The 20,515-nt window shown below is 40.3% G+C and overlaps 2 protein-coding genes across 3 annotated transcripts; one reads left to right on the top strand and one right to left on the bottom strand.

Annotated features, from left to right (window-relative positions):
* Positions 1-254: 254 nt before the first annotated feature.
* Positions 255-20,391, bottom strand: LOC124193239 (cytoplasmic dynein 2 heavy chain 1-like). 2 transcript variants are annotated; one of them, XM_046586968.1, is made up of 69 exons: positions 19,971-20,391; positions 19,494-19,748; positions 19,343-19,431; positions 19,145-19,285; positions 18,984-19,083; positions 18,776-18,927; positions 18,483-18,704; positions 18,248-18,417; positions 17,989-18,181; positions 17,694-17,921; positions 17,528-17,626; positions 17,325-17,458; positions 16,738-17,097; positions 16,430-16,676; positions 16,219-16,368; positions 15,964-16,157; positions 15,778-15,893; positions 15,559-15,713; positions 15,316-15,483; positions 15,094-15,252; positions 14,892-15,031; positions 14,599-14,815; positions 13,902-14,536; positions 13,709-13,844; positions 13,518-13,637; positions 13,271-13,453; positions 12,989-13,212; positions 12,608-12,923; positions 12,442-12,549; positions 12,229-12,382; positions 11,956-12,163; positions 11,763-11,869; positions 11,499-11,677; positions 11,186-11,430; positions 10,999-11,104; positions 10,803-10,943; positions 10,591-10,742; positions 10,395-10,527; positions 10,210-10,335; positions 9,918-10,146; positions 9,623-9,858; positions 9,454-9,567; positions 9,286-9,394; positions 9,053-9,215; positions 8,819-8,981; positions 8,539-8,753; positions 7,958-8,191; positions 5,472-5,558; positions 5,277-5,399; positions 4,984-5,197; positions 4,624-4,908; positions 4,431-4,567; positions 4,287-4,372; positions 4,057-4,220; positions 3,836-3,994; positions 3,524-3,763; positions 3,294-3,446; positions 3,126-3,233; positions 2,874-3,060; positions 2,385-2,809; positions 2,198-2,323; positions 2,018-2,132; positions 1,774-1,958; positions 1,573-1,696; positions 1,413-1,510; positions 1,134-1,349; positions 865-1,067; positions 572-785; positions 255-485 (listed from the first exon to the last, which is right to left on the bottom strand). In XM_046586968.1, exons 1-69 carry the CDS (start codon positions 20,026-20,028, stop codon positions 333-335), a joined length of 12,285 nt encoding a protein of 4,094 aa, XP_046442924.1. In that variant the 5' UTR covers positions 20,029-20,391; the 3' UTR covers positions 255-332. The 2 variants fall into 2 exon arrangements, with proteins under 2 accessions (XP_046442924.1, XP_046442932.1); XM_046586976.1 differs by lacking the exons at positions 255-485; positions 572-785; positions 865-1,067 and having other exon boundaries at positions 1,149-1,349; positions 1,413-1,499.
* Positions 7,119-7,909, top strand: LOC124193253 (pro-resilin-like). The gene is made up of 3 exons (XM_046586988.1): positions 7,119-7,205; positions 7,279-7,383; positions 7,463-7,909. Exons 1-3 carry the CDS (start codon positions 7,197-7,199, stop codon positions 7,721-7,723), a joined length of 375 nt encoding a protein of 124 aa, XP_046442944.1. The 5' UTR covers positions 7,119-7,196; the 3' UTR covers positions 7,724-7,909.
* Positions 20,392-20,515: the final 124 nt, after the last annotated feature.

The raw sequence follows: 20,515 nt of genomic DNA, 5'->3' as shown, positions 1-20,515 counted from the left end.
CATTGCTGGCAGCCCCTTGGGGTGCGACGTGTGAGGTTCCCGTAAGAAATATAGGCCTAATATAATAAACAAGACAAAAAATAAGAGATAAGTACTAACATTCAACACAAATAATCAAATAATAACAAATGAATCTAATAATCTGTGTCAGCCACACCAGTCGCACTCACGGCTTCCATCAATGGATCCCATGGAACCATGGAACAGCGGCGAGGGCCTGAAAAGACGGCCGCCATTACAAGTTTTAAAAGTTACTGGTTACACATGTTGTTTATTCTTCAGAAATCACAAAATATTGGGTTAAATCATTATAGGGAAAAACAAGACGTTGTTCAGTCTTTCAGTGACAAAGCAATTCCGGCTCGGTACCAGTCGTCAATTATACCAGAACCAAACGGAATATCCAGTACGGTAATCAAACGCTGTCTTTCTTCATCAACATACAGCGGCACTTTAACAGTGTGCAATCCATTGGCCCGAGAATTCTTTTATCAAAAATAAAATTAACAAAATGAGTTGTCAATCGCCAATGCATTAAATATATATAAGTTGTTGCATCAGTTTTACGAACCGCATCTTCGAGGGGAACCCACGACAGGAAACAGGGAGGAATTGGATTCCACGATGGAGTCTCGACGAAGCACTCTTCCATCCCAATAGCAGATGTCATTCGAGCTCCCTGAATGTATATCCCACTCAGAGTAGCAGTGCTGATATCAACAGATGTTTGCGACTTGTTCCATGAAACCAACAATTGCAGAGAATCCATTGAAATCCCCATTTCCCTAGGTGTTGCATTAAAATTGCATTGTTATACTGTTATGAATTTATGGTGAGAACTCCAGGACAACCAGTCTATTATACCTTGCGCTATGCTGCCGATGTACACTGAAGAAAGCTTCTGGGTTCATGAGCTCTGAAATATCCAAAACAGCCGACAATAGTTGATTCTTCTGCACGGCTGGTAGCCATATTTCTGCTAATGCTCGCGCCCTTTTAACTAAAGAGCCAAGATATTGCTCCACTTGCAACGGTCCTTCCCATAAAGTATACCATGACTTCGGGGTCTGCAAAATGATTGAAAACACATTAATTATTTTATCATATAAAAATGCAATTTTCTTAAAAGTAACCTTCATCAAGGTGATTTCAGACGCTGATTCCATTAAAGAAAAAGGGAGAGGCATGCCAGATTTGAGGAATCGGTTCATGGCGGCTAAAGACTGATGTACGGTTTGAATCAAGCGGAGAGCCAAGGAACTTTCTGCAGCGATGAAAGCCGCCAACGGGTTAGATGGGACACTCGTTGAGGACGAGATGGAATCTTTCATCGACAGGAGTGTGGTTCCCTAAATTAAGTAGAATTTTGTTTTAATTTTATGGGATAGAACCCGATGGGTCACCAGTACAACCTGCAATAAAGATTTCCATGCGGAGAAAATAGGAGCGAGTTTGTTCATGAGAAGTTTCACGTCCCCAGCTGAAGGCTGAACTGAAGCCTGATAAAAAGCTGAATCGATAAAAGGCAATTAAAAATGACATTTTCAAATGCGCTTATTAAATCTGTTTTACCTTTCAATCGGGCGGACAAATAGACACTTTCGTTATATTGAACGGTCACATCAATGTTGGGTGGCAATCCGAAATAAGCGGATTTATCCGTTTCGGGTAAATGGCGTACAAGCGCCACATAATCCTAAAATCGAGATAATAAAATAGCAATATAAACATATTTTGATTACACAAGGCAACTTTTAAAAAATGAAAAAATACCCGAAGATTTTTTGACAAGGGAACGCTAATTTCCTCATTAATAGGGGAACGATCTTTGCCAAGCACATCATCATTAAAGTATTGTGTTAGATATGAACGAAGAATTCGTAGATCAAAGTTGTTGTCTATCCGGCCACCGTAAATGACATTCAAAAGTAATCCATTCACGTATTCCCAGCGGTTACCTATTTCAAGAAAATTTTCAAGTATAAATTTGATTTAAAATAAGCGAACAGATTTTTACCCGAATTATCAATCTCTTTGAAGACCTGATCGAGTAATTCAGTTGACGCTCTAAGATCGGATTCGTTAAATTCATGTTTTTTGAGCCATCCTTGCGGAACGTAATTTCTTCTTTCCTAATTTAAAAAATGAGCTGTATCCCAGACAAAGCCAATTTAAAGTCAAACAAAATAATACATACTTGAACCACTGCGTGAAACCAAGCTAGTACGAACAAGGCTTGCATGTGAATAGGAGAACTTGGCAAGGAACTCGGGTTCCAGGCTTCGAAAATGCGATTCAAGTTGCGCTTCATTCCTTGCGGAGCCTAATTGAAAATGTTTCATTAATTTCTTATGAAAAAGAGTTTTAGCGTATTCGCAATTCACCTCGCTAACTATCTTCTTGCAACGTTGAAGAAGTGAGACTGGCAAAGTGGAAACGGGCTCAGCCGTCATCCACAATCGGAAATTGACGTGAAGACCACCGTCTTCCTGGTCGAGTTCATTCATTAACCGGTCGAGCACAGGTAACCAACTGCTGACCAAATGGATATTTTTGAGGCAAGTCCAATGACCGTTACGAGCTGCTTGCATCACGGATTCAGTTGCTTTCTCCGTCTCGTCGGTTCCCATAGCGATTTCGACCAGACAGTTTTCTCCGAGTGTGTCTCTGGCCAACTCTTCTAACTCGACTGTCATGTCATAAGCGCCCGAGCCGTCACAAGGAAGAAGCACCAAAATAGGTTCAGTTGAAGACGTTTCATTGAAAATAGTTCGTAGACTTGACGTCGCTGGAAACAATTCGGTCAATTCTAAACAGCCAAAAACATGACGAAAGTTAGTTAGTTTTTTCGGGTATGGTCAATTCGAGCTTACCTAAAGTCCTTGAGAGAAACTGCGTCAAAGTGTTGATGAGTTTGTCAGGATAGATGGCCTGAACCACAAGCACTTGTTGGAAAGGAGAAAGTACTTGGCTGATGACCGAAGGGATAGCTGTACTCGATTTAGTCCATAGCGCAGCGTCTTCCACATGTAAGGCCGAGAAAATACTGGGGAAAATCACCTAGCGGAACGACGGTTAACTGTTATTTCCATGTTAACCCCACTCTACGGGTAACTTATTGATACTTTGATAGCTGATACGTTAAGAGCACGACTTTCATCAATCCAGCCCGGAAGCTCTATCTGCTTGGACTGAATGCGACCCGATTTTAATCCAACAAACAATTCCCATTCCTAAATATATTTTTCAAAGATTAATATAGTTATCCATAAAATAAGGCAAATTTCAATTACATTCGATTGAAAAATGTGCGGATACATTTCTCGAACAATGTGGAGAGCAGCAACCATCTTATCGGGTTTAAACAGAGCTCGAGAGACCATGGTATACACCGTCTTGAGGAGCCGCTGCCGAATGAAGCCCATTTTTTCCGGTCCATTTTCGATCTAGTTGAAATATAAAAATGAAATTACAAATCGTCCAGTGATAGTCTGTATAAAGATTTATCGTAGAAAAGAGTTACATTCTTGGAATCTAGATTCTTCAGAAATATGTGCATGAAGGCCTGCACGGAAAACTGGTAGCAAACATTCAGTTTGGAAAGTTCTTGTATGGCGAAAAACAAACGACTCCCAAACTGGGCTAACTCATTATAAGTCGACCTCTCTTTTTCCAGTGAATATTGCAGTTCAAGTGATTCCCTCAGAGACTTTCCTATCGTAGCGCTAGATTGTTTAAGTTGCCTCAAAGAAGTCAGGACATCCTAGATCATATAAAAAGAAAAAAGTTATTATTTAGCCCCTGCCAATTAAATAGAAAAAGTTTAAGTTTGAACCGAATTTTCCAAAATGTTTCCTGTAGAATTTCCCAGAGTTTGAAGAAGTTTCTCCTCTAACTGTGCCAGTTGCAGTTTGAGCTGTTCTTCTTGTTCCAGTAACTGTTTCTTCCGTTGTTCCAGTTCTGGATTTTCGAATTTGACTGTCAGTGCGACGAGCTGGCAGACGAATTCAGGGGATATTATGTTAGCACCTATAAACATTTATGTGTTTGACTTACCTGTTCGGAAAGTCCAGCTTGAGTCGTATTAAAATTTATGGTGTTGACTAAGGCATTCGATTGCGGGGAAGGCACCAACCCAGTCGAGCGGCTGAAGAGAAACAGCCGGAAATTGTCATTCCAGTCTACTAGTTTGTCGCCCAATCGAACAAGTTTTCGCACACCTAAAATAAAAATGAAATTCCACAATTGAAACCTGCCAAATTGCGCCAAGTTACAGATTATATCACCTTGAATAACGTAATCGTTGCGTAAAATAGGAAATAGAATTGGATCTATGTTGTCTACATCTTGAACGATTAAAATTTTCCCGAATCTGTTTTCAACAAATAGTTAAATTAGTTATTAATTTCGTTTTAGTGTCATCTTAAAACCTGATGGCGAGATCGAGGATGTTAGCAAAGCGCTCATCCCCTTGCGAAGTTATTTCGATAGTCATTGATTTAAAATGAGTTGCAATCCACTGAATACTTTTTCCAGTGGCATCAAGAACGTGAGGATATAAAGTTCCCTACGAAATAATATTTGAAATTTCTTGCTGTATAATCCAAATTAATAATGTCGTACCTGTAGGATGGCTAAAGCATTGTCGACGGCCAAATCATCGGCAGCCAATCCTTCTGAGCGCCAAAGCATTAATTCTTGTTCACTAGTCAGAAATTTCTTTAATGAGAAAATCGATTTTTCTGGTTCTTTTTCCGATTTTGCAGGATGCAATTGAAGCTGAGTTAACCATCGAGACAATGCACTTTTCCTATCATCCTCTGTAGAGCAGGACAGAAAATTGATGAAGGCAGCTGCAAGTAGAGCGTAAAAAGCCACATTGTGATGATCGTGTTCCAGTTCCTCGAGCTACCGACAAAACAGCGACGTACATAAATGATTGAGAAATTGCGATTCATATTCCTCGTCAAATATGAGGATTACCTGTAACCGCCAGCGATCGTATTCGTCGGCCAATTCCATTACCAAATTTTGCGAAACGCTGAGAGTCTCACGCGCTTTCTTTAGTCCAATTTCGATCTCACTGGCTTCGCGAGTCGACGCCGAGAGTTGATCTCGTAAGATTGCCACCTGCTTGTCCACATCGTCCAATCCGGTGGCTAAACGAGTCATGTTGTCTTCGGCTGCCTGAAGGTTCCTGTTGAAGGAAGTTGAAAGAAAACGAGAAGATGAGCCGATTCATTTTCAAGAAATTTTGATGAACAAGTCGAATTTGCCTTCTGAGATTGGCTTGCTCTTGTTCCAGTGGAGTGATCCTTTCCAACACACGGGAGTAGCTCACGTTGGCACGAACCCAAGAGGCCAATGGGGCGGCAGCAGCCGAAGCTCTTTTAGCAACTCTGCAATCAACGAAAATAAAAATTAAAGTTGAATTCATTCACCTTTACATTGCATAGTATAAAAATATTTACCTATCATCGAAGGATTCTTTCCGACGGGCTAGCAATTGTTCGACGGCTCGTCGACTTTCCCCGGAAATTTTTCTGGCGTCAAACGACCTTTTTTTTAAAAAAAATATCGCATTGATTGATTAGATGAATGTATAGCAGATAATCTATTCAGGTCATTTATAATGTTTTCTCGATTATTGTTTCCTCTTAAGATTATCGAGACTATATCGCATCATCTATGAGTCACGATTTGCTTCTGTCAGACTGGTAAATCACTTGCAGAAAATGGTTAAAATTCGGAGATGAACAGTTAAAGAGAAAATAGAAAAGAAAAAACCTCGACGGAAATGACGGCAGTTTAGTTGGGCGGAAAAAGTAAACTAATACCCGCTTTCTTGTGCCAAGATACTCGTCATATCTTTTGTTACGTAATAAAGAAGTAACAAAAAAAATGAAAGTTAAAACCATAACTCGCCAATACCCATGAAACGTTGTTATGTATGAACTGTCGGCTGCAACAAAAGAAAACGGCAATACTCGACGAATAAATTTCGTATTAAACTGCGTAACCATAGAAAGTGTAAAGAAAATAAAAACGGTTGGAGAGCAGCTATAAACATTTTCTAATAAATAAATCTATATTTGTATGGCCTCGAAAAATTATCTGATGCGTTCTTGCGGAAATGATGTACATCACCCAACATCGTAATAGTATCATTTTGGCCGTGACAGGAATGTAAGCAAAGAATATTTTCTCACATTTATCATTCTAATTTAATTCCATGGGCCTCATGCATATCCATTTTGCTACACCAAGTTTTGGAACAGCAGCATTTCAATGTCAAATTTCTAGATTTTTAAATTAGATTAAACTAAATTAATAATCGTTTATACGCTATAAGCTCTCCACCAAATTGTTTGGCTTTAATCTACAATACAAGAAAATTATGAAACGTCAATTAAGATGAAATAGATGCCGAGTTGAGCCGCGCCAATAAAAAATAAAACTCGCGAGTGAAAGTCTGAGAATGATCACGAGAGTTAGTGAAGAACTCCAAACTAGTTAAGCCAAGAGTTTCGCATATTGTTTACGGAATGGTAGCGATCGCGTTTCTAGTTTTCAAAAAAAAGAGAAAAGTTACTCAGCCATTATTTGCTTCGTCATAAATTGAAGGAAGCGCAGAAATAAAACGGAAAAGTTTGAGTCAGCGACTGTTAACTTTACAAAAATCGTCTATAGTTTCACAGGAAACATTTCGAATACTATCGGCAGATGAGATTTTCCCATTATCCAAATCAGAAAACTGACATTATATAACACGCACGGTGCAAACAATATAGTTTAGGCAAGGTTCGGATGAAATGAATTAATAAGAGATATGCACGGGCGTCTGTTCTCGATTCAAAAATTTCAATATTAAGGAAAAAGAAAAAACAATAAGAAAGAGTGCCAATCATCCCAAACCCCAATCATTTGTGAAACTACCACGAACGATATGATTATTTCCTGGCGTAAAGCTAAGCTAAATGCATTATTAGTATAGTTGTATTGTGTAATGGAAGCTATAGTAAGAAAAGGAAGAAGAGAGAAAACGAGAAAATCATTCATCCTTAAAAAACTCCCATGGTCCCGCCCTGCCGCCATTGTAGGTTTCCTCCCTCCCCACTGCTCGGGATATAAAAGACGGCGTGAATAGCAAACAAAATATCAGTTGCATCTCTCCCATCTTCTACTAACAAACAACAATGCATCAGGTAAGAAGGCAAATTTAGTTATTCGCATTGGCCTATTATCTACCACAAAATTGTGTTAAATGTCAATTTATAGTTTGCCGTCGTCGTCATTTTCGCTGTTGCGGCTTTCGCTGCCGAACTTCCGTACCCGAAACCACCTGCTGCTGGTTACCCTGCACCCAGTTACGAAGCTAAGGAGGTATGATTAAACAAAGCTGATGTATATTTTGATTTGGCAAATGTTAACCACCATACCGCATCGATTTGGAAATTGATAGCCGTTGATGCCCTACAATTTCGGCTACGCCGTCAAGGATGAGCCGACCTACAACAACTTTGCCCATCAAGAGACGGCCGACACCAAAGCCGTGACGGGATCTTACCGGGTCTCTCTGCCCGATGGCCGCACCCAAATCGTCTCCTACAAGGCCGACGAATACGGCTACGTCGCCGACGTCAAATACGAGGGAGAAGCCAAATACCCCGACAACAAACCCGCCTACAAACCAGCACCACCCCAGCAAAACTACAAACCCTGAATATTAGAGTCATTCCAACTAATTCATAACTACACAACACACCACCCCATACATACATCCTATATTTGTTTCCAAGTGAAAGACGAGAACTGGTTCTTGCCACTCCTAGAACAAGAAACTCAGTAGGTCTAAACACATTATATCGATTGATGAATCATCAATAAACAAATCATTTGTTCAAACCAACATTTCTTCTCACTCGTTCATTGTTCAGTTATTTTTAAAAATTTTTACCTGATTTCCTCCTTGATGCCTCTTTTGGCCAAAAAGCTCTTCATAGATGTCCACGACGTGTCCAAGATGCCCATCAATCGGAGGACTCCTTCAAGGATGTCACGGATCACTTCGGGCGGTGCGCGCAGCGAGCGGATTTCAGACAGCGCTTCGTTACGGATATCCGACACAGCGGATCGAGCTTCCATAAGGAGTGGCTCGATCTCAGCCAGCTCCTGGTCGATGGCCTCCTTTCTAAAAACAAATAAGACGATTGAGAAAAAGAAGACAAATCTCCAACCAGCAACATTTATTGCTGTGGACTTGTCAAACACAGGATCACTAGGGCTTATTACGTTCAATTAGAAATTGATGGGGAAACGAGTCGAATATAGTCATCGATAGTTAATAAGAAGAGATTTATGGATGCTGAAAATAAACCACAGAAAAAGAGAAAGTGACGAAAACTGTATTTCTCTTTTGTTTCACCTAGTCACGCTTTTCCTACTTTGTTCTCTCGGTTTACGGTCAACATTTACTATTTATCACTCATGCAAAGTCGCCGCATATTAGACGGAAAAAAAGAAAATGTGAAACGATACCTGGTGGTAAGGGCAACGTTCTCGTTAGCGATAGTACTGCGGAGGTCTTGCATTTCATCTCTTTTCACTCCGGCACTCTGGATCGTGTCGGTAATCTTTTGCAATGCCGCCTGGGCTTCCATTTGCTTCTGAGCTAACAATTGCTCTTGTTGGCCGGCTTCCGCTTGCAACTGAGCGACAAGCTCGCGAGCATCGGACAACTTGCTAACACCAGTCTAATTAATAAACAAGGGATTTTATACCTTCGAGATGAATGGGATAAACAAAGCAAAAGAAGTACCTGAATTCTTTGCTGTTGTTCGAAAATACGATCCGTCTTTTGGCCGCATATGCTGGAAAAGGTTTGAATGAACGAAACGTAACGCCTCGGACATTTCAACGAAGCATCCAAACTCTCGTAAATGTGGACTGATTTATCAAGTTCTTGCACCGCTCTTTCATCCCTATCAAATTTAAGATAGTTTTTTTTAAGGAATCAAAATTATAGTTTAGTTTTTATTAAGAAAATATATACTTGAGAATTCTAGCTGCAACGGCCGTCATGCTTATCTTCGTCCAGTTTTCCATCCAAATTGCGTCACTGTATTTGTACATGGAAGGATGCGTCTCCAAGACGGTCTCATAAGTCGGCTGGGCGCAATCGATGATAAAGATGACACGTAACCTATTTTTCACACCTGTTGAACGAAATAACAATACAACAAGCCCTTTCTTCGCTATTAAAAAAATAAATGGAAATTCACGCACGTTGAGCATAGAAAGAGAAAAGGCTGCCGCCATAGCCTTCGTCAGCAGCTACTTCCTTCAACGGCGCCAAAAGAGCCTCAATTTCTTCACTAGTGTACATCCCTGGAACCTGATCAAATTCAAAGATAAAATGGAGTTCCACAGATCATCTTGGCTGCCTGTTTGTACCTCTCCCGAAGCCAATAATGAATCAATCAGGGCATAAAAATGGGAATCTGTAACATGATGATCTTCCAGCACAAAATACACCAAGTCGCCATCAACACCAGCGGCATGCATGGCCTAAAACAATTTTTTAGTTAAATATTTACATGATTTTGTAATTCTTAATTCTAACCGATTTCAAGTCATTGGTAAATTGCTTCCGGCCGTAGTTCCTTCCGGGAAAGGGGGTCATAACCCGGGCGTGATGCATGACAGACAGCAACTTGATAGACGTGTGGCGACCGACCCCTGACCTCCCAATCAATAGCAATGAGCGGCCAGATGGGTCACTTAATACTCTGTCCGCTCGAACAACTGCTTGCAGTAACTCCAACAGCATTTCCACATCCAAGGGCTCGTTTTCTCTCCCTATATAATGAAACACCAAATGTAAGTGAAACTATACAACGAGTTATTATACCGTGTACCGTATTGCTGCAGAGTCTTTTTCACGATCTTTTCCCACTCTGACAGTGTCACTGGAATGAGTCCGTGTTTTTTCGATCGATAAGTGGTGTAAAGTGTTCCTCCTGACGTTTGTGTGGACGTCTTCCATTCTTCGTTAAACAATTGATTCGAAAGCCCGTCAAATTGCGTTCGTTGCTCATCGGATACCAACTTGTCGCGATAGATCCTGCACGCCTCGTAGCCCAATGCCTGTAATGAGCAAGGATTGATTACGGATCCTTTGAGTGGATGAGGTGGCCGGAAAGGACTTACCATGACAACGGCATTTGAATCTTCCCAGCGGATTTCGTAACGAGCTAAACCTTCGGCCCAGCTGGTTAAATGTCTTGTTGTGAACAGAATTTGAAAGTTGTTTGTCGGAACTACATTCCGTCTCATCTAAAGAAATGTTTACAATTATTATTTTCAGGCAGGCTTGATTTCTAAATAGGATTTACTTCGCCATCAAAATGGACCATGAAAGAAGTGATTTTCTGAAGTAAACGATCAGCAACCACCGTTTTTTCCCTTTTGAAGGAAGCGCTTAAATAGCTAAAGGTTAGTAATTCCAGTTCTCTTAACAGTGGCTCTCTGTCCAGTAAACATTGATTATTCAATTTTCCTCTAATTTAAAATAATTATTATGCTGAATACCCAACGGCTGCAACACGCAACAAGGAAATGAAGCGAGGATTAAGTTGAAAACGTCCTTGCGAATGGTTCAGGTTCAAAGTACACACAAGCTGGATATTATCCATAACCAACCACTCGCCGTTATTATCGTAACATCCCTTGTAGTTGATCACCTGGTGTTGATTAATACAGCTGGCTATTTCATACTAGTAATAAAAATGGAATGAAATTACTTGTTCCAAAAAGGCGGTGAGTTGGCAGGTTCCCCACTTGTCTGGCATGACAATGTTTAAATCTTTCAAATAGAGAACCAACGTTGAAGCCTCTCTCGGTACCAAAACTTGTCCGTTTGAACTCGAAACGATGATGGAATTCTAAATATGGATGATAGTAGTTAATCAAGACGACTGAAAGATATCGGATTTTTACCTGAAGCAATTTATGAAGAACGTTCTGCGGAGTAGTTGAAGCTGTGCAATGGAAAATTACAATACGTGTGGATCGCATCTGCCTTAAGCAGTGTTCAACAAGCAGGCTGATTCCCATTGAAAGTGATAGAAAATAATCAGCGTTAGTGTATCAAGAAATCGACAACGGCTATACAAAAAGGAGTTACCTCTTCCCGCAAGCTTCCGGACCAACAACAAGAACATGTTCCTTGTTGTTAAACCATGGTTGAATCATCTCGTAAGTGACGAGCAAGTTGGTCGTTGGTACTAATAAATTTTGCTCGTCATAATTCCAGTGAGTGCTGTCCAAAACATTGGAGTCGAGAGTGACTAAAGCATCGAGTTTGGAATCATATCGACATAGAAAAGGATTTTCCATGTCTGGCGCCTTTTCCCCACACATGGATAAAATCTGTCAAAAATATGAATGGGTTATTGTATATTATACGTCTTTTTGTTCCAGTTTGAAAAATAACCCACCATTTGTCCGAATTGGATAAGAGACTGGGAAGTTAAATTAGCACCGCCTCCTTTGAGAAGGCCGTTAACGAATTGTTTTTTGGTCTTACAACATGTCAAGTGGCTGAGAATGCCACGAATTGTTGTCAAAGTAGATACTGGGACAACGACTTCTCCATTCTTGGATATCCACTCAAGAGCTAAAGAATATCCATAACAGCTATTAGGGTAATGTTTAAAAATAAAACTGTGCAAGTACAAAGAGATCAACGTGTTGGTCGTTACCTTTGTAGAAATAACTGTCGATCAGAGACTGAAGCGATTTTTGTACTTCACTGGGTTGTTCGAGCAGCCAACTGCGGATGACAATATGGAAATCCATATCGTCCTCACTTATTCATCATGGGAAAGAGTTATTAAGGTCCATGTGAAATGGAACTTGGCAATAAAATTTAGCAATTCAAACTTTAGATTTTACCTAAAAAAGACAACACCCATTCGTGAAATGGTGGCTGGTGAGGCGTAAGTCAAGTCGTGAGTCTCAAAAATGAAGTTGACATCGGGACCAAATTTGATGCGCTCGCCGGACGCCATGGTTAACAAACGATTATCGTCAAGCACTGAATTAAGCGCTTCAATCCATTCAGGATCAATGTCTCCGTCACAAACAACCCAAGATGTAATTTCTGAATAAAATAAATACTAAAATTATTTTAAAAAATTCAATTAAAATAAATTTTTCTGTCATTACCAGCATCTGAAACAACGAGCCGTGCAATTTTAGTGAGGACACCGTCCGTCCATTCCCGAGTCGCCGGATCAATCAGACCCAGTAAATGGATACGACTGATGGCCTTTGGATTCAGTGTGTACGCTTGCACTTTACGTTTTTGCTGCTGAAGGACCTGAAAATGTTCAACGTTGGTATCGGCAGCAAATAACAAAAATATAGAAGAAAATGAACCTTTTTTAAAATTGCGCACACGGTAGATTTTCCAGTTTGAGGTGGTCCAACAATGACGACCCCCATTCGTTGTTTCGCTTGTTCGTAGACTTCCAGGATTTTTTTGACCTAGAAATTATTTCATTAATTTCATAAAGAATTCGTTTATTTACAAGTCTACACTTACTTGTCGATCCAACGGAATCAATCCCATTTCTTGGCAACAGGTGGCGATGACGTCCACCAGATGAGCATGTGCAGGATCGTGGCTTTGTTGAGCATTTGGGAAAATATCGGCCACAAGTCCAAGAAATAAAGTCGAGTCGACCGTCGTCAATTTGGATAAGGTGTTGAAGTTGAGAGCGCGAACGACCGTTGTATATTCGACATCATCGGAGATACTCGTCGCCAAAGAGGACCGTAAACCGTCGCCCGCCGTCCGCAAGACGCTCTTCAAGGCTCGCAGGCCCCAGTCGTAGTGCTGCTGTCGACTCAAAAGTTTCCTGTCCGACATCAAATGGAATGAAACTTTTGGGTTTTTGAAAATCACGTTTCGTAGAAAACTTACTGAGCGAGACGAAAGACGTCGACCAACTTTTTGCCAATAATTTGAGCATCTCGAAAACCCTGCGAATAAAGAATCACTTCGGCGATTAATTCAATGTCCGGCTCAGACATGACCACCGGACGAAAAAGTAATTTCAAATTATCCGGAAGCTTCTGACGTCCTCCATACTCTTTGCCGGCCGGATTGAGCGTGACAAAAATACCAGTGTGTGGATTAATGTCAACCTATTTTCAAAAAAATTGTTATAAATTGAATAGGAAATTTTAAAAATTGGATCAATACTTGAGTGCCCAGTAGAGTGACGACATGACTTTTGTTCTTGAGCGACAGCTGGATAGCCTGGATCAACGTAGAGACAGTCGATAGAGTATTTTCATCAAGGCGATTAAACTCGTCGAAACAGCCCCAAGCTCCGCTTTTGGCCAGTCCTACGAAAATACGCCCCATCGATTTCACATCCAATCCCTAGACAAATCAAAGCACATACGTCAGTACCACGCCATGAATAATGAAACACAATTGATGGGACCTCATCGCAATTGAAGACCAACACCTGACGTCCGAGTAGAGAACCGAGCGCTTTAACCGATTCCGTTTTGCCCGTTCCAGCCGGGCCATACGGATTGCCACCAAGTCCCATACGTAAGGCCTTTTATTATTTGCAACAAAATTTCAATATAAATTTGAATAACGTGACGCATAACTATAAAAATAACAAACCAATGTCAACGTGAGGTAGCATTTATCCGTCAGAGGTGTGTGAACGAGTTTCGCTACGTTTCCTTGGTATTCGTAAGTGTACTCGACTTCGGTACTGGCCATCTGCGCTACTGCTACGCCATCCTTCAAGTAGAACCTATTTGAAATTTAAATCAATACAAGCCATCAACACTTAATTCATTATTACTGATACCTGAGTTGTTTCTTCCATGCCCAATCGTTAGTCGAACGACACTTGGCATCGAGGATCTGCTTGATCACGTCAATGTAATGAATAATGTCCATGATAAGAGCTTGCAATTTTAAAACGATGACACCCTGTTCGTCAGAACCACTGCTCTGCAACAGCGGAGCACTGGTGTAACTGGCCAATTGATTTTGATAGTCACTTTTGAGTTTGGACAACGCGCCGGGTGAGGAGGAAATAGCTTTTTCGCATCGCTCTGTGAAAACGATCGCTTCGGCCAAACAGAGGATCTGTGTCGGGAATCGAGAGAGATCGGTGGCGTCCCGCTGACGCTCCTGTACACAGTTGCGCAACATCGCCTGTAGTGTGGAGCGGGTTTCCGTTACCAAACGGTTGAGCCACATCTCGACTGGTTCCGACGACACCGACACTGGCGATTTCAACTCGACTCGCTCGCCCTCCAACGAAGCCACAGCCACGATGTAGCGTTGATCGTTGCTGAAAAGGACAGAGTGAATACCAGCGAAAAGCTTTTTCAAGTGCGGTTGCACTACAGAGGGCCTGGTGGCTGCCTGGCCGACTATATCTAGCAGGTCTTCGTCCCCCAAGAAGTAGAAACGTGCAAATTTCGAACGTTTATCCTGTACAAATCAAAAGGTCGTGAAAATGGATTCAATTCGTGGAACAGCGATTAACAACTTGCCTCTAAAAATTCAAAGAGACTTTTCTGGCAGCGGCCAACTTGATCTAGCAGGCTAGTAACCAAAGAGCGCAGATTAGTAATGCGTAAGATTGACGTCACTCTGCTGTCACGCTTGATCTCGGTAATGATGAACCGAAAATCGGCATCCAGGCGACGAAAACGTCCGGCATCTTTTAATAAAGCTCCTCGATTGAAAACAGGTTCTAAATAGAGCCACCTTTTGTTTAAAAAAATGAAATATTGCCATTTTATTAAAGGCAGATGTAAATGGATTGAAATATTAAGCAACCCACTTGATTTGAATTTGACTCAAATGGCGGAGGTAAAAATCTAGGTCTGTCATTTTGGTTTCCCACAGCATTATCCGGTCGCTGTATGCCTGATAGTAGGATGAATCCTTGACGGACTGAATAAGACTCATATTCTCACCAACCTGATTGGTTAAATGCTCTTTAGAATTAGGAAATGCGTGTTGGAAATATTTAGGAAATTTACCTTGTTGAGCAATTCTTTGAATTCTTTAATGATGAATAACTGAATGCCATTTGAATCAACGTGCTGAGCCAATGTCCAATGTGACTCTACTTCCCACTGTTCTAATTCAACCAGCGCTTGTCTGACCAGCGATTCGCCAGCTGCTCTGCTATTTAATTCCTACAAGAGTTGGAAAAAAAACTGTTTCATAAATTATTTAAAAAATTAGGGCTTTAATTTTACTTTTAATTCATTGAAGTTTTGAGATAAAACAGTTTGCGCTCGAAGAAGGTCTTCAAGGGTGACTTGTTCGATGCTTGTAGTAGATAGGCCAGTTATTTTTAGAAATTCTGCCCAATGGCGCTCTGTAAATGTTTCCCCGCGCGCTAGTTTCAGCACTGGAATGAAAGCCTATAAAGTAAAATGGGATTTGAAATGATTAAAAATGCAGTCAATGTCGAGGTAAAGAAGAGAAATCAAAAATACCTTGTGTTGCTCGATTTGATTCTTTAGCCAATCAATTATTGGTGATTTATCCTCACTTTCATTAAGCCTATTCATCCAAGTTTCCAGGTATTCGTCTAGTTTAACAATCTTATTTCGTGACAAAAGCCAATCTTCGTGACCCATCTCATCCAATTCTAACACCAAAAATACAAAATGTCCATTAGATTTTACTAGATTATGAGTGTAAAAAGATACAACCTTCGGTGAAAGATTGGTAGAGGCTCCAAATCCTCTCTCGCTGAGCAATTTCACCTTCAATTTCGGTTATCACAGATAATTCGACAGGTTTCTCTCCAACTTTTTCCAAATTGACGCTAATGCCGATTTTTAAAATAATTATTTGTAATCGCGCAATTTAAACAGAATGGAAATTCATTGTTTTACTTTAACCGTATCTGATTCTCCATCAGTTCGCACCATTCCCTACGACTCTTTCGTAAGAGTTTTAAATACTGGTCTAAATTTGTCATGTCTAGTCTATCCGGTGGCTGTTCTTGTTGCCAATTCTGATAAAACTGGTCGATTTCAGATGTAAACTTGATAATCTGGGACTGACTGTTTGATTTTAGACTGTCCAACTGTATAGGAAGTTACCAATATTAGCTTAGAAATTGATATTCTAATAATGAAAACGATTACCTGTTGATTAATGTCTTGTTTATGGCGAGAGAGAAGCGTATTGAAATTTTCCCATTTGGTACAGACTTGGGTAAAAATCTCCACACTGTCCTGTGTCCATCTTGACAAAACTTGAGCTTTAGTTTCAGCTTTTTTCATAAGGCGAGTTATCTAGGTAATCAGATATTTTTAAAAGTAATTGATAACATAATTTAAATGGTATGCGAAATACTTCGGGAGTCGTGCGAAGTAATTCGTTAAAGTCACTGCTGGCCTGAGAAAGTTCGTCGACATCATGCAACTGGACATTCAGCACAACAGTTGCGTTGGATATGAAAGTTTCGATGGATGTCGCGTCCTTGTGAATGGACGTGTAGAGTGAAGAGGTTATGGCATCCCAATAACGACGTTGAATGTATTCAATCTCTCGATGCAAAGGAGTTAGACTAATCACGAAGCATCCAACACGCTCGTCATCACTGTTGAAATGAGAGTATAATTACAAGCGGACAATATTATCAACTGATAACAGTATAGTACCTCGATAAACCAGACATTTCTTCTTTCTTCTTTTTGGCTGCCTGGAATGCCAAGTCCCAATCCTGTGGTTCATTGAGTCGTTGTTCAAACAGAGTGTCTAGATCGACAAGAGCTGGGACTATCCAAATCTTAAATTGTTCCTGAAACTGGTCCAATTCCCTAAACACTTTGCCTGATGCGGCGTACACCTGACTGAATCGATTGGCGTGTTTTTCGACAATTTTTGGAAATAGGCTCGGAGCCCCAGGCTGCTCCAAAAATCCTTTGAAATGTAGAGGGAGAGACAGAAACTTGCGTAATTTGGTGTAGTATTCGCGCCTTATGTCTTCAATTGGGGGTTTGAACAGCAAATTTTGTTTCCTGAAACAAAACAAAATTATAAATCTCAAGGCGACTTCCTAAAAATATTTCCCCTTTCTATTTTTTAGCCCGTGTTGTCGAAAACTTAAGTAAGGGTGCCCACCGCACCCCTTTTTCTGCTAATGCAAAGCAATAAAAAGGTCACCCCCCCCCCCACCACTACTTTTTCCGTCAAACAAAATAAAGGAATCGAAAAAGAATTGCGGTAACAAAAAACTTTTGCTTACTTGAAATCAAGTTCGATGTGAATATCCGACACGTTCGTGTGTAGCTCGTCCAAATGTAACAGGTACTGACACTCTACGGCCTTATACAGTTGATAATCCCAATACAAGCGCCAGGCGTATGAATTGTGGAAACCCTTGAATTGCAATTCATTCAAATCATTTATTGGGATAATAGCCCTGTGATTGATAATTTATATGCTTACTTGAGCTTCCACAGTTCCGAATAGCAATCGGACTTCCCGTAGACTATCTTTCCATTTTTGTTGTTGCGTCATCAGATCAATATCAAATAGCTTTAAAACCTATGACATACAATTTATAGAATTAGCTTGTATTAAAAGCAGGGAAGGGAAAACAATTAAGTAGTACCTTTTCTTGAATTTTTTCATGGCACATGGTGAGTTGCTGATTTAGGGCGGTTAGCCTTTGAACAGCCTGCTGGAGTCGACGGATGTAGCTGTTGACATTTTCTGCTTGCGCCCAGGTGACGACATTTTGTTCCTGCACCAAAGCAGAGAGTCCAATTGCCGCTTCCAACATCAGAGGCTTCAAGCAAGGCATCATACTGTCACCAATATTGTTGTGAAAGGTTGCAATCTGTATAAGCAACGCGAAAACAGTGAGCAAATAGAAAATTTAGTTTTAAAATTTAACCTTACATTACCTCCTCTAAACTTTTCGCTTGTTGCATGAAATCTTCAGCTAATTTCGAGTTGCGCATGATTTGCGGAGCCATTTTAAAACCCATGGACGATAGTAGGCGAACTTCTTCGACAAAATTGATCAAACGAGGATCGTAGTTGATTATCATTAATTTGTTCTCATCGAATGACATGACCGGCGAGTCGCTCGATAGACTAACCAAATCAATTTTTACATTTTATTTGAAGCAATCAATAAAAGTATTAATGTTTCCACCATACCTTAACGACTCGTCACGTATTCCGGCCAAAATATTTCGGCTCCAATCGTCAAAGATTTCATTAATTTGATCTTTTATCTCCGACAACAAATTTCGTGATTCCTGGTCCAAATTTTTGGCTTCCTCCATATCGCTTGCAAAAATCTGGACACCTTTTTGTATATTGGTTACCTACAATTTTGTTTGTACTTACGATCAATCGTTAAATTCAGCATAATTTGATTTAAATTTGTTACTTGCGTTTCCAAGTGGCGAATTGCATTGATCTCCCGTAATGTTTCTGGCACTTTTGATGACGAGTTGGACCCGATATTAACTTTAGCTGTCGCAAGGTCTCGTCGTAGTTTCTCTAACCATGTCTTTGTATAGTTCATAAGCGCTCGACCCTCTGATTCCAGCTCTCGGCGGATGCGAGGCCGTTGAACCAGCTCTTTGAATTCAAGAAGCGAGTCTAATAGCTGTAAAGGCACTCAACAAAAACCATTTGAATCCTATGCCACATGTTATTTGTCTTAATCAATAATCGTACTGCAGATGGATCACCGCTGGATGCTGAAGTCAAACGCGGCCGGAGGGCAGAACCGGCTTCCTTTTCAGCCTGAGTGAAGTGATCGTTGAACTGGCTGACGGCGGCTTTCCACCCCGCGTTGTCTAGCAAGGAATTTGGCATGCCATCTAAAGCTGCCAATGAAATTGTTGTTTTCAGACCCATTAGCATCTTAAGAATGAAATCCTACCTTGAAAGCCCTCAAATAAATAATTGGGATCTAGCAAATCATGTTTGGATGACGGTATCAATTGGGCTGCAAGGCTGATGACTTGGAGTATTGAAGTAATCTATTAAATAAACTCCTAGTTCAAATCGTCCTTTTTAAAATACGCGCTGAAATTATTGCACCTGATTGATACGATCACGTAGCTTGACAACATTTAACGAGAGAAAAGGTTCTCCTTTCCATGGATGGTACATGTCGTTTTTCCAGAAGAGTGACGTCATCCGATGGCATTCATTAATCCACGCATTACAACCAGTCAAAGCCTAAAGCAATTAGTTGTCAATTACGCAGTTCTAAGAAACATTTAAATTACAACATACTTGAGCCAAGTGAGTATGACTTGAAGAATTTGGCATCCAAATTGAACTGTTTTTGAGTTTCTTGGCGATCGCTTCTGCGAAACACGCACCTGCAATAATAAATTTCAATCAAATAACAATTCCTTTTTTCCCCCTGTGAATTGGGTAGTACTTGATATGTTAAGAAGATGGTCCATTTGATCTTGAGGATACTTGTAATCTTCAAGTTTCCACAAATCATCAATACATCCTAGAATGCTATTTGCAGAATCTTCCATCTCCCTTAGTCGGAATGATTCCAGCGCTTTGATTTCTTCGACGATTGGCTCAATCGCACGAATAAATGTATTGGCACGTCGCCGTTCTTCCATTTCTTGACTGTTTTTGGAGATGTTTTTCCAATTTTGGAGCTCCGCGTCGACATTATCTAAAAGTGTAAACGTATGAGTCTGTGAGATTTCGAATGACATGTTGACGTGCTCATAAGCAATCTTTAGTCCATGGTTTAGTCTATCAAATTTAATTTAGTGGCAGAATTATTAATTGAAATCGTTTGTAGGGCGATTTGACAACCCCTAGGACGAAATCCTACGGAGATGGTGATATCACTAATTACACGTAGAACAATTTTTAAAAATAAACGACTTACTAGTTTGTGGTGTTTGAAGACGATTGTAATTGAAGTGATCATTGGCTGTTCCATCCATCTCAAAGTATTGTGAGCTTCAGTCAGCCGGTTTGCCCGACCTAATGGTGTTTTTCTGACTGTTGTTACCATTTGTGTTTCGAGCGTTGCTAAGGGTTACACGGAGAAATAACACGTTACTACCGGTTACCGTACGCGCCAGTTTTTTATGGCCGAAACTAACACACCTGAACACGTGGTTTTTCTCTTTATCTTTGCTTGAGCATAGCCAGTGCTGTTTTAACTGACACATTTTATTGCCTTCACTTTGAATTTCACAATTGATCATGAATAATAATTTTTACTTTTTTTTTACATTTTTTTTTAAATTTCGTCAACAAGGATGAGTAGTAGGTTCACGGACGCACGCTGGCCACGCACTATCTGTGAGGTTGTGCCGTCGTCTGTCGACTGAATAATGTTTTGAGCGGGAAAAATTTTAGAGGTTTATTTAAGTTCGATTATATGATATAATTGATGAATAATCAATTTTAATTTTTAAATTCTTT

The sequence above is a fragment of the Daphnia pulex genome, chromosome 1 (genome assembly GCF_021134715.1).
Source record: "Daphnia pulex isolate KAP4 chromosome 1, ASM2113471v1".
NCBI classification, from domain to species: domain Eukaryota; kingdom Metazoa; phylum Arthropoda; class Branchiopoda; order Diplostraca; family Daphniidae; genus Daphnia; species Daphnia pulex.
This window is presented reverse-complemented; position numbering and strand designations above follow the sequence as displayed.

What these genes read in the sequence shown, in the direction of transcription:
- LOC124193253 (XM_046586988.1), top strand. An exon ending in CCAGTTACGAAGCTAAGGAG is followed by an intron (nt 7,384 to 7,462) that starts GTATGATTAAAC and finishes GGAAATTGATAG; the next exon opens with CCGTTGATGCCCTACAATTT.
- LOC124193239 (XM_046586968.1), bottom strand. Translation starts at nt 20,028, where the DNA reads ATGGATGGAACAGCCAATGATCACTTCAATTACAATCGTCTTCAAACA. An exon ending in AAAGACTCTGCAGCAATACG is followed by an intron (nt 9,859 to 9,917) that starts GTACACGGTATA and finishes TTCATTATATAG; the next exon opens with GGAGAGAAAACGAGCCCTTG. An exon ending in ACGATCGCTGGCGGTTACAG is followed by an intron (nt 4,909 to 4,983) that starts GTAATCCTCATA and finishes TTTTGTCGGTAG; the next exon opens with CTCGAGGAACTGGAACACGA.